The sequence below is a fragment of the Tamandua tetradactyla genome, chromosome 2 (assembly GCF_023851605.1).
Source record: "Tamandua tetradactyla isolate mTamTet1 chromosome 2, mTamTet1.pri, whole genome shotgun sequence".
In the NCBI taxonomy this organism is placed as follows: domain Eukaryota; kingdom Metazoa; phylum Chordata; class Mammalia; order Pilosa; family Myrmecophagidae; genus Tamandua; species Tamandua tetradactyla.
In genome coordinates, this window is record NC_135328.1 from 121,935,620 (window position 1) to 121,948,192 (window position 12,573).

Genomic DNA, 12,573 nt, shown 5'->3' on the forward strand with positions numbered 1-12,573 from the left:
AAAAATAAAGCAGGTATGAACAATCATTTACAGGTATTTATGAGAACCTATGTTTTCATTTGTCATGAATAAATACTTAAATATGGAACATATATGTTTAACTTTATAATAAACTGCTATGCAGTTTACCGAAGTGCTTCTACTATTTCACATTGTTACATGCAGTGTGTAAGAATTTCAGTTGTTCAACATTTTCTCTAACACATGCTAATACCAGTGTTTAAGTTTTAGCCAATATGGTATCACACTTTATTTTATTTTGCATTTTCCTCATAACTAATGATATTGAGCATCTTTTGATGTGCTAATGGCCATTCATATATCTTCTTTTGAGAACTATTTGCTCTAATATTTTGCTCATTTGTTAACTGAATTCTATCTTTTTGTTGTGTGTTAAGATTTCTTTATATATTCTAGAGACTAGTCAGTTGTCACGTATAAGTATTTTTAATGTTTTCTTCCAGTCTGAGGCTTATCTCTTTTGTTCTTAAAGAACATTTCAAACACAGAGAATTGAGACTTGTACAGTCAACATGCATATACTCACATTCGTCTACAATTAACATTTTGCTGTATTTGTTTTATCGTATCTATCCACTTCCTTATCCTTCTATCCATCTACCAATCCATGTAAATTAGTTTGCTATTGTTGCTGTTACAAATTAACAAAAGCTTTGTGGCTTACATCAACACATATTTATTCTCTTACAGCTTTTGGAAGTCAGAAGTCTAAATCAGTTACAATAAGTTGCTCCCACTAGAGATTCTAGGGGAAAATCCATTTCCTTGACTTTTGCAGCTTCTAGAGCTGCGTTCCTTGAGTTCCCTAGCTTGTGGTCCTTTACTTCATCTTCAAAGCCAGCAGCACAGCATCATGCATCAGTGGTTACATTGCTACTTCTTCTATGTCAAATCCCCCTCTGCTTACTTCTTATAAAGATAACCGTGACTGCATCTAGGGTCCATCTGGATAATCTTCCCATCTCAAAAGCCTTAGATTAATTACATCTGCAAATTCTCCCTTATGGTAACATTCCAGGTAAGGCTCCAGGATTAGTGATTAGGACCAGGATATCTTTGGGACAATGGCTCTCCTTACCCACGCCTATTTTTCTGATGCATTTCAAAGTAAGCTGCAGACATCAGTACACTTCACTTGAAACCCTTTTGCATTCATATCATTAACTAGAGTTCAATATTTGTATACAGGTATGTGTGTGTGTGTGTGCAAGGCTAAGTTTATGCGGTTTGCCAATATTTTATTTAAAATTTTAAAATTTATTTAGAAGTATTTAAATTTTTGAATAGCTTATAATTTTCCTATCTTGTAACTAATCTTTATCATATTTTCATATCAATTAATGCCAGCCTATTAAAATTAGTTAGGAATCTTTTCCTTTTGTTTTTCAACTATTCTCTGACCTGCCTTTAGCCCCTGCACCTAGTATTCTTTGGGACAGGAAGAGGTCATTTTTTGACTACTGATTCAAGTTTTTAACTTTACAGGTCAATTCAGCTATCTTGGGTATGTTACGTTTTCTAGAAAATTGTTAATTAGTCTGAATTTGTTTTTCAGATGCATTTGTATAAAATTGCTTATTATATTCTTTTCTGAAGGGGCATTCATCCTCCATCTTCTTTGCCTTTTTAAAAAATATTTTTATTGTAAACAACAAACATACATTCTTGACATGCTTATTCTTTTATGACTTTACCTTTAACTTTATTGATATCTTCTTTTCTATGTGATTCTCTTTTTTTCTTGACCAATTTTAACAAATTTTCCTTTTATATCTTTGAAAATTTTACTAAGAACCACTTTTTGTGTCTGATGACTTTGTTTATTCTGTTTTTGTTGTTTTGTTGAATTAATTTCTGCTTTTGTCTTTGTAATATCCTTTCTCAATGCAGATTCCTTTAGATTCACTCTATTATTCTTTTCTGAGTTGACTGCTGGCTGATTAATTTATATTCATATTCTTTTCTAGCACATCAGTTATCTGTAGCCCACAAGGTTTGCTACACAGGGATTTCACTGTCATTCAATTCTAAATGTTTAATCATTTTCTATACTATTCCTTCTTTGACTCATGAATTTTTTAGGTGCTTTTGTTTTGTTTTTTTTACTTTCTTCTCATGCAGACTTTGGAAGTTTTTTTTTTTTTTTTTGTAAATGCTTTATGTCAGAGAACATAGTATAATATCAATTCTTTGGGCTTTGTTGAGGCTCAAGAATTTTGACAGGTTTGGAGAAAGTCATATGTGTGCTTAAAGAGAAAGTAAATGCTCTAATTTGGGGGTATGGATTCTATATATTTCCATTAGATCAGGGTTTTAATTATTTCATGCTCGGATTCTATATCATTGCTAATTTTTTGGTTAATTTAAGAATTCCTGAGAAGAGTTATATCAAGATACCTTATCATAATTTTGCCAGTTCTAATAATTCTATCAATATCCACCTTATATATATATTTTTGAGTCAGTTTTGTGGTCAGATTATCTCAATATTAATTCAATAATTATATCAATATGATATATTGTATCAATAATAGAGCAGAATTATTATGTCTTCCATCACTAATGGCACTTTATCTCTAGCAATGTTTTCCTCCTTGAAGTTATTCGGTGTAACATTAACATTGTCTTACAATTTCTTTCATTAGTATTTGACTGTTACATATTTCTCCATATCTTTACTTTTAATATTTTTGAGTGTTTTAGGTAACTCCTAATTTCTGTAATAACTGAAAGCTAAACAGATTAATCCTATCACCTATTTTGTGTAAGTTGTTGTTTTACTTTCTCTTTTATCTTTTTCAGTCTTTCAAATAGTTCCTTTCTCTATTCCCTTATTTCTACAGTCTGCAAATATATATATTTTTTGGCATTCTTTTAGAACTTACCTTTAACATTTTAACAAGAATATTTCCTTACAACATTTAATTTTAATCTATAGCTGCCTTTCAAATGTTATAAGGACATAAGACACCTTAATTTTGAGATTCAGAATTCCCTCTTTTTGGATTTATTTTCCTTCTACCTGAAGGAAGAAATTCTTTTGGTGAGTTTGTGAGCATGAACTCTCTCAGACTTCTTTTCTATTATTCTCACTCTTTAATAATAAGTTAGCTGATAATAGAATTTGAAGATGATAATCATTTTACCTTACATCTATGAAGATATTTATTCTATCATCTAGAACTATATTCAAGTTGATTAAAAAGTTTGCTAAAAATCCAACAGACATTCCTTTATAGGTAATATATTTTCCTTCTGGTAGTTGGAAGATTTTCTCTTTGTTTGCTGGCACGTGGTATGCCACTTTGATCTGAGGCCTTGTGTTCTTTGGTTCTGAACAGGTATTTCTTTGAATGCCTCTCTTTTTTTTCTTTTCTCCCCTTATGGAACTCTCTTAAATTTGTTGGATCACTTTCACATGCTCTATCTCTTGGTACTGCATTCTGGATAGTTTTTTTTTTTTTTTTTTTTTTTTAACATGGGCAGGTACCAGGAATTGAACTCTGCCTGCTGAGCCACTGTGGCCTGCCCTCTGGTTACTTTTTATATTCCATTTCACAAATCCTATCTTCAACTGTGTTTATTGGGTTTCTTATATCACTGACTCCATTTTTAAAAAAAATTATTTCTTGGAGTTCTACTTGGTCCTTTTTGTAATTTTCCTGATGTTTTTCTTTTCCAGAGTCATTTGATACTTCTTTATAGTTTATATTCCTTCTTAAAAACTTCTTTATCAGCCAAAACTTCCTTTATAGTCTCTTCTAGATAATGTCCTATTACCAACATTTCTTATGGTAGTAGTTCTTTTTCATATTATCTTGTTAGATTCCTCACATGGTTTACAGTATTTTTATTGGGAAATCATTCTCAGTGGTTCATCTCTACTGGCTTCCTACCTAGCTCTTCACTTCCCATGCCGTTGGAGTCCTGTGCACTGTGGGTTATGGAAGTCTTCCTGATGTCAGGTCCCAGGGTTTCTACCAGTCCTGGAACCAATTTTATGTTGGTTTCTTGGCTTGGAGTTTCCATAACCTTTAGGGGAAACAAGACCCAACACTTAAGCATGAGCTTCAGGCTCACCCTCCAGAGCAGCATCCCTCTGCCTGCCTGAGCCAATAACTGCTCCTTTAGATGAATTTTCATAGAGCAGCTCTCAATGGACTAAGAATTTATGAGAGAGTTTAAGTGCTGGGCCTAAAGGGGGAGGTCAAAGTCCCTCTCCTATTCCTGCTCAAGGTTAAAAGTCCAGACATTTGTTACTAGGGCCTCTGTAAGGATCCACTATGTTCTGGGATACAGAATAAGTTTGGGCCCCACTCTTAGGTTTTGGGTAGCCTCTTTAATTCTGTCAACTAGGGAATTTCCCTTTTTTGAAAATCAGAAAGTCATTTATTAAATTTTATACATTTGTGACTTTGCTATATTTATAATTAGATTTTTTTATTAAAAATAGTCAAACATATGGAAAAGCAAAGAGTATAATATAACAATATCCATTTAACTATATATCCATTACTCTATTCAATGAATGTTAACTTTTTACTAAAATTCCTCTTAATTTTTACTTAATTATATTTATATTTCAAAAATTTTAATCATAATAGCAGGCTTATCTTTGTTTTTACATATAAGGTAATCAGATAATTTTACTGGATGGAAATATTCTATTGTATAAGAACTCAATTATCCTCAATTAATTTATACATCTAATATAATTTCACTCAAAATGAAAGCTTGACAAAATAGTCTTAAAGTTCATTAGGAAGAATAAATAGAATAAAAATCAGGACATTTTTGAAAGTTAAAAGCTATGATGGAACACTTACCCTATCAGATATAACAGCGCATTACATAGATGGAATAATGCAATCAATACTGCAGATACAAAGTAATCATATCAATGAAAAAGAAGAGCAAATCCAAGTATAAAAGAGGCTTTAACATGAAAAAAGAGGCATTACATGATATCTTTAATATCTTTATGATAAGTGAAGGGAAAAATTGGCTTGAGCATTCAATTAATGATGTTTCCTAATCATCAGGTCCCTAGATCACATTTTAAATATAGGATAAACTAAAATTTTATATCTAGAAAGTAATACCTTAAATGTGCCAGAAAAAGCAAACTTATATACTTATATAATCCTGAAGTAAAGAAGGATCTTTTAAACATGATATAAAAGGCAATGATTCATGCCGGAGACCAAGGTTCAATTCCCGGTGCCTGCTCATGCAAAAAAAAAAAAGAAAAAGAAAGGCAACGATTAAGATGCCAGACAGATCAGAGTTTAAACTTGATGCTCCAAATATAAGTTCCATGATCCTGGGGAAATTACTTAGCATCTCTGAGCTTCAGTTTTCTTATTTGTAAAAGGGGGTTAAAAACAGCTCCAATATCTTTTGTTTCTGGTGAGGATTACACTAGTTATCTACACAAAAGCACTGGGTACCATGTGAGAACTAAATATGTGTTAGCTACCATCCTGGAAAGCACTGATAAGCACAACCACATTCAGCATTTTGTCTTTTATAGATCAAAACCTATTATAAACACAATTAAAAGGGCAATGACAAACTGGAGAATATTTTTGCAAAGATATGTTTTTAAAACAGTAATATATAGTATTGTCAAGGCTATAAAGAAGTAAGCAGTCCACAATCATAGAGGAGAGATTTCATAAATAAGCATCAAAAACTTTAGAAATATAAATATTATTTGGCTCAGCCCTTTTATTTATCCAATTTATAATTAAGAAATAATTAAGGGTGTGTTCAAAAATTAGGTTAAAAATCCTTACTGCAATGATCTGCTTAATAGAAAACAATAAGAAAGGATACAATCCAATGTCCAATAAGTTATTATATCTCTAAGCATTTAGAATTTGTGACTTTTTTCACTCAGAAAATCTATATCTAGGAATTTATCCATTGAAATATTCACAAAAGTCTCCTATGATTAACAAGGACTAACAAGGATAGTTCAGTGGTAGAATGCTCGCCTTCCATGCGGGAGACCCAGGTTTGACTTCCGGACCATGCACCCCCACAAAACAAAAACATATGTACATAAAATAAAGACTCAAAGGGTGATGCATCAAAATGTTAATCATGTCTCCTGGGTGGTGAAATAATGAATTTATTTTAATTTTATTCTTTTTTACTTTCTGATTTTTCCATAACAAAAACATCTTCTATAAGAAAAAAGTTATTTAAGAAAAAAGTCACTGGGAAGAGAGAATGACTGTATAGCACACTTTGCTAGAATACAAAATCCACTTAGCTGAAATCTACAGGAAAAGTGTATCAACAAATAATCATATTATTTAAACATTTATCATTAAGTATATCATGATACATTATACTTTATCATTATGACAATATTTATATGCAGATATTATAATAAATGATTATATAATAAATAAATATTTATTATACATTTTTCCTATAAAGTCAAGCAAACTGGGTTTTGTGTCATAAAATAATGTATTCTAGCAAAGAATGTCAGGCAAAGTGTATCAGTAGTTCATTCTTTGTGATTGCTAAATAGTAGCCCACTATACAGATGTATACAGTTTATCTACCCAATTTCCTGGTGAGGGTCATTTGGGTTGTTTCTGGTTGAGGCATATGTTACCAAGGTATGTGTAACTTCTAAAAAAGTATATTCTCCCATGGCACCTGTACTTCCTTCTGTCACAGCCTGACCTTTCCATTCACTGTTATCACTCTTCTTGGTGTCTAAGTCCCTTAAAGATGAGGAATACATGTTATGTGGTACTGTATCCATATTACATAAAACAGTGTCTTGCCCACAGCAGATCCTCAAAGAATGCTGGCTGCAAGAACTAATGAAGGTGGCTAGTTCAAGGGTGGTAACAATTTGAGCAAAGATGTGACTGCTTCCAACTCTGGCTTTCTGGCCCTCTTTCTATCCCTCCTGAGGACCTGAAATCCCTGTGCATGCCCCAGGACAATCATTATGACATCCCTCTCCTGTCTTACCTTTGACAAAGGCCTCATTCTCCTCCACTGCACAGATATATCCTCCCTGAGTCTTCCCTAGTCTGCCTGCTCGGCATTCAGCCCCTCCATTTATTCTAGAAGCAGACTTTGCTGCAGGGAATTCCTAAAGGCTGAGGATAAAGCCCATCCTTGAAAGAGCTTTAATCAGTAGTAATTAAAAAAAAAAAAAATCACCAAGTCCCTTGGTCCCCAGATTCTCTTAGTTAATAATTTGTTGAAAATGAGATTCTCACCAATGAAAACAATTCTGAATTCTTTCACTGAGTGAAGAAACATTTTATACATTACAAATTACATTGATTAACTGTCTTTTAATTTGTCTGAATCTATTTGATTTGTTTAGTCTGGATTTTGGAATATCATGTTTCTTAAGATAGGTTATAATGTGCACATCAAATATCTGTTGCCTTGTAAATATTCTGATTGTTTGTGTGACACACACACAAACACAGGGTGGGGAGGACAAAGTGCAAGCACATATGTGAAACCACACACACTATCTTCTTAAAAGCTGAGGAATCCCAGGGCAAGGCTGAGCACTTCTCTTTCTTTTGTGTCCCCTACTGTATATTTAAAGCTTTTTACTCAATGGGTGCACAATAAACATTACTTGATTTGCTGCAATTTGAGAGTTGAGAGAACAGATATTTTTTAAAAAGTTTGATAAACTCACCATTTACCATCTGTTTCACTAAACAATCTATCTACATAGAATATAACCATAATTATAGGAAAATGCATTTCCTAAGATGTATGAAATTTTTCTCTCAACTCCTAACTGATACATTTTGAAACTTGAGAAGAGGGATGTTTAGTTTAACACCTACCGCCTTTGAGTGTTAAATTCATTAAGATGATTCTCTCGTAGTTCAGACACTAATGATAAAACCATCTGTAAAACAAAATCAGTGGCAGGTTAACTCACACGGCAAACAGGATTACATCAGTTCTATTTTTCTAGGTGTGAGTGATATTTCCATTGAGATTTCCTCCCCAAACCCTCTCCTTGTGTTTTATTTTGTCAGAGTGAAATGAAAGCAGGACCAAGTCACATTTACTAATAATTGGGATTTTTTGTTTAATGTTTATTATTCTTCATTCTTATTTAGGCAAATGAACAAAAGACAGAACACTAATTTCATAAGAATTAAAACCAAACCCATTTAAAAAAACTTGATTTTTGCTTTCTTACTTTAGTTTTTTACTTTTTAAAATGCTTTTCAAGTATAAAGCTCTCAAAAGACCAGAATGGTCAACAAACATTAAAAATCTCTTATTTTTCAGATGAGCATATCAGGATTATAAATTAAAATTTCTTGAATTTGTTTAAGGCAAAAGAGGACACAGCTTTAATGTTAAGATAAGAATATATAATACTATTTACAAGACTGTTATTTATTGAATATTTGCCTTGCTTTAACATAAAAGTCCAATCACCTTATTTTAAATATAAGGTTCATCCATCAGCACAAAGGTGTGGTTACATTAATTAGTTTAGGAAACCTCTCTTCCCCAAAATCTTTGGTGAATGAATAGATGTGAGAGAGACAGACAGACAGGCACTGATTCAGTATAATCTCTTCTGGTTTCCTTCATCTCTCCCATAATCTCCCATCTCACATTTTTTCCTTATATGGCTATAAGCCCACTCATGGGGTAATAAGAGATAAACATAGAAAAGTTAAACATCATCTCTCCTGGAAGAGTGAAATATTTCCATCTATCCTTATTGCTGATGGTCCATTCAGCAATAAAAATTCCAATATTAATAAATTTTAAATACTCACATTTTTAAGCAAACCAGGATAGTAATCTACGGGTGTAAACCCAAGGTCATGGCTAAAAAGGTCAACTTCTTTTATATCAAATCTGAATGCCGACAGTATGTGGGATAACAAATTCTAAAAAACAGAAACAGAAACAGAGAAAGTTAACTTCTTAAACATGAATGCAAGTACCTGTTAAATATGTTGTATCAAATCTGGGTCATTTGTAAATGGGTAGTCTCTCTGAAACCAGGTATCTCAATGTGGCCAAATATCCTGTTCACTTTGATTTGGGATATAAAGAAAAAATAAGTTAGCATTAAAATTACTACATTTTAAATAAGTCAGTTTAAACAAATGTCAACAGAAACAAAAACATATAATGAATGAACAGTACTTTAACCATACAACGATTGGGATCTTTACTATTTTTAAACTTAGCAAAACATTTATCAAAGTAGATGTATGAGAATTTAACACATGACAAAGAAGACATCACAAATCACTAGGGGAAAGGAAGATTATGCAACAAATGGTGCTGGTAAAACTACCTATTTGAAGAAAAATTAAGATCCTCACTTTCTATTATTTATCAAAATATACTTAAGCTTAATATAAATTAAATAGAATAATATAAAAAATGAAATGAAATAAACATGAAAAAAATAAAAAGTATTTTCCAGGTGTCTGATCTGGAATGAACTTTGTAAACTGAAAATCAAATGAGAATATCCTAAGGCAAAAGACTGACTGTCCTAAGCAAAAATAAAATTAACTTTTAGAAAATACAGGCATCACAGAGATGTAGCAGGTTCAGTTCCAGACCACTGCAATAAAGCAAGTCACATTATTTTTCTGGCTTCGTAGTGCATGAAAAGTTAGGTTTACACTATAATGTAGTCTTTTCAGTGTGCAATAGCATTATGTTTTAAAAAAAAACAATGTACATAACTAAATTAAAAAACACCTTATTGTTGAGTTTTCAGTGAATCGAATTCTTTTTTGCTGGTTGAGGTCTTGCCTCAATATTGATGACTGCTGATTGATCAGGGTGTTGAATGCTGAGTGTTGGAGTGGCTGTGACGATTTCTTAAAATAACACAATAATGAAGTTTGCCACATCAGTTGACTCTTCCTTTCACAAAAGATTTCTCTAAAGCAAGCAATGCTGTTTGACAGCATTTTACCAACAGTAGAGCTTCTTTCAAAGTTGTAATCGAGTCTGTCAAACCCTGTTACTGCTTTTTATCAACCACGTTTTTGTAATATTCTAAATTATTTTGCTGTCATTTCAACAATTTCACAGCATCTTCACCAGGAGTAGCTAACTATTTCAAGAAACCACTTTCTTTGCTTAAGAAGCAACTCCTCATCCATTTAAGTTTTATCATGACATGGCAGCAATTCAGTCACAAAGTAACCACTATAGTTACTACCTCCACTAAGGTCTTGAACCTCTCAAAGTCATCTATGACGTTAAAATTAACTTCTTACAAACTCCTATTAATGATATTTTGAACGTCTTCCATGAATCAGACTATCTGCACAAGAGGCCTAGCTTCTAGCCTATCTCAGTCTTCAACCTGCCTTCCTCACTAAGCATAATCACTTTTAGCTTTTGATTTAAAGTGAAACATATGCAACTCTTCCTTTCATTTGAACATTCAGTGGCTATTGTAGGGTTATTAATTGGCCTATTTCAATATTGTTGTGTCTCAGGGAATAGGGAGGCCTAAGGAGAGGGAGAGAGATGGGGGAATGGCTGGTTAGTGGAGTAGTCAGAACATACACAATATTTAATCATTGAATTCCCCAATTTTATGGATTTAGTTCGTGGGTGCACACCCCAAAGCAATTACAAAGTAACATTAAAGGTTATTGATTATAGATCACCATAACAGATATAATAATGAAAAAGTTTGAAATATTGCAAGAATTACCAAAATGTGACACAGAAACATGGAATGACTACATGCTATTGGGAAAATGGTGCCTATAGTCTTGCTTGATGTGGGTTGCCACAACTTTCAGTTTGTAAAAAAATCAATGTCTGCAAAGTGCAATAAAGCTAAGTACAACGAAAGAAGGTATACTTGGAGGATAAATAAACACTATAAACACAAACTAGGAAAAATATTAACAAATAATACAGATCATATGTAATGAAATTAATGTACAAAATATCATATGACAAATCTTAAGAGCACAGAAGTTAAATATGAACAGATACTTCCTAGGATAGGAAATAAAGATGCCTAAGAAACAAATGGATAACTGTTCATCCTCACAAACAAAATGGGTATATTAAAACACCAACATGCCATTTTTCGATCAAATGAAAGATGTTTATAGAGGTAAACACCTAATTCTGATGTGGGTTCTGAGAAAGGTCGCTGTGTGAACTACAAGACGAACTTAGGGTGTGTGACCCAGAAAACTGGGCCATGCCCCACAGCAGTGTGGTGTGAAATACACAAAGGTATCCACAGAGACAGGGTGTGGGTAGGATGTGTGATGGTTAGGTTCATCTGTCAGCTTGGCCAGGTGATGATGTTCAGTTGTCTGATCAAGCAAGCACTGGCCTAACCATTACTGCAAGGACATTTTGTGGCTGGTTAATAAACTAGAAGTCTGGTTTATTAAATCATCTGTCATTTGACTGCATCTGTGGCTGATTACATCTGCGATTCACAATGGGAGTGTCTTCTGCAATGAGAGGATCCAATCAGCCAGGCTTAATCCAATCAGTTGAAGACTTTAAGGAAGAAGAGAGAACTTTCACTTTTCTCTTTAGCTAGCCAGCCTCTCCTGGAGAGTTCACTGATGACCTTCACTGGAGTTTCCATCTTGCAGCATGCCATGCAGAATTTGAACTCATGCATCCTCACAGTTGTGTGAGACACTTTTATAAAATCTTTCATATTTACAGATATCTTCTGTTGGTTCTGTTTCTCTAGAGAACCCTGACTGATACAGGTGTAAGCCAGCCCACAGTCCACCCCAAGCTTGGACTTCCAGGGCTATGACTGCCCACAAGTTTGTAACCTAAATAAAGACAACTTTAAGGCTAACAGAGGTGCTGTCTTATAGAAAGCAACTTGAAAACACATGTTAAATGCCTTTAAAGCATTTAGATCTTTTAATATGTCTAGCATAAATTTAAGGAAATAAACTCAAATATGACAAGAGGGGTTATGATGAAAGATGTTCAGTACAGTGTAATTTTTCACAGTGAAAAATGTCTAGTAGCAGGGAATGATTGATTTATAATACACATATATGGTGGCTTTCATTATGTGGCTGGTAAAATGTTTATAAAGAATTTAAGACAACATTTAAATGGTTATATTGTAATGTTAAATGAAGAAAGGAAGATGCAAAATTGTAGACACAGAAATGGTCTTATCAATATAAAAATAAATCATTCGTGGGAATGGATAAATAATAGAAGAAAATATCAAGTGTTAACAGACTATAGGGTCGTGCTCTTATGAATGTATATAATTTTTCTTCTTTCTATGTCAGTATGTTTTCCAGTTTCCTATATTTGTATGGACTATTTTTAGTACCAGGGGAAAAGTTACTTTTTGAGAAAATATTTTAGTTGTAATTTTTAAAATAATAGTTTATTGAGATATAATTCACATACTATAAAATTCACCCTTTTACAGTGTACACCTCAGTGGAAATATCACTCTACATTTTTTTAATGCTGCTACAATGCATTTTGCGACAATGTATTCTGAGATAATATGAATTTGTA

At 32.9% G+C, this 12,573-nt stretch overlaps 1 protein-coding gene across 13 annotated transcripts in view; it reads right to left on the reverse strand.

The window, feature by feature from the left end:
- Positions 1–12,573, reverse strand: part of FANCC (FA complementation group C) — a 446,081-nt gene that overhangs the window by 132,264 nt on the left and 301,244 nt on the right. For all 13 annotated transcript variants that reach the window (XM_077148703.1, XM_077148704.1, XM_077148701.1 and 10 more), the window contains 2 exons: positions 8,832–8,945; positions 7,872–7,936 (listed from right to left, as the gene is read on the reverse strand). In XM_077148703.1, coding sequence (XP_077004818.1) covers positions 7,872–7,936; positions 8,832–8,945 — 179 coding nt within the window. The remainder of the gene's footprint in view (positions 1–7,871; positions 7,937–8,831; positions 8,946–12,573) is intronic.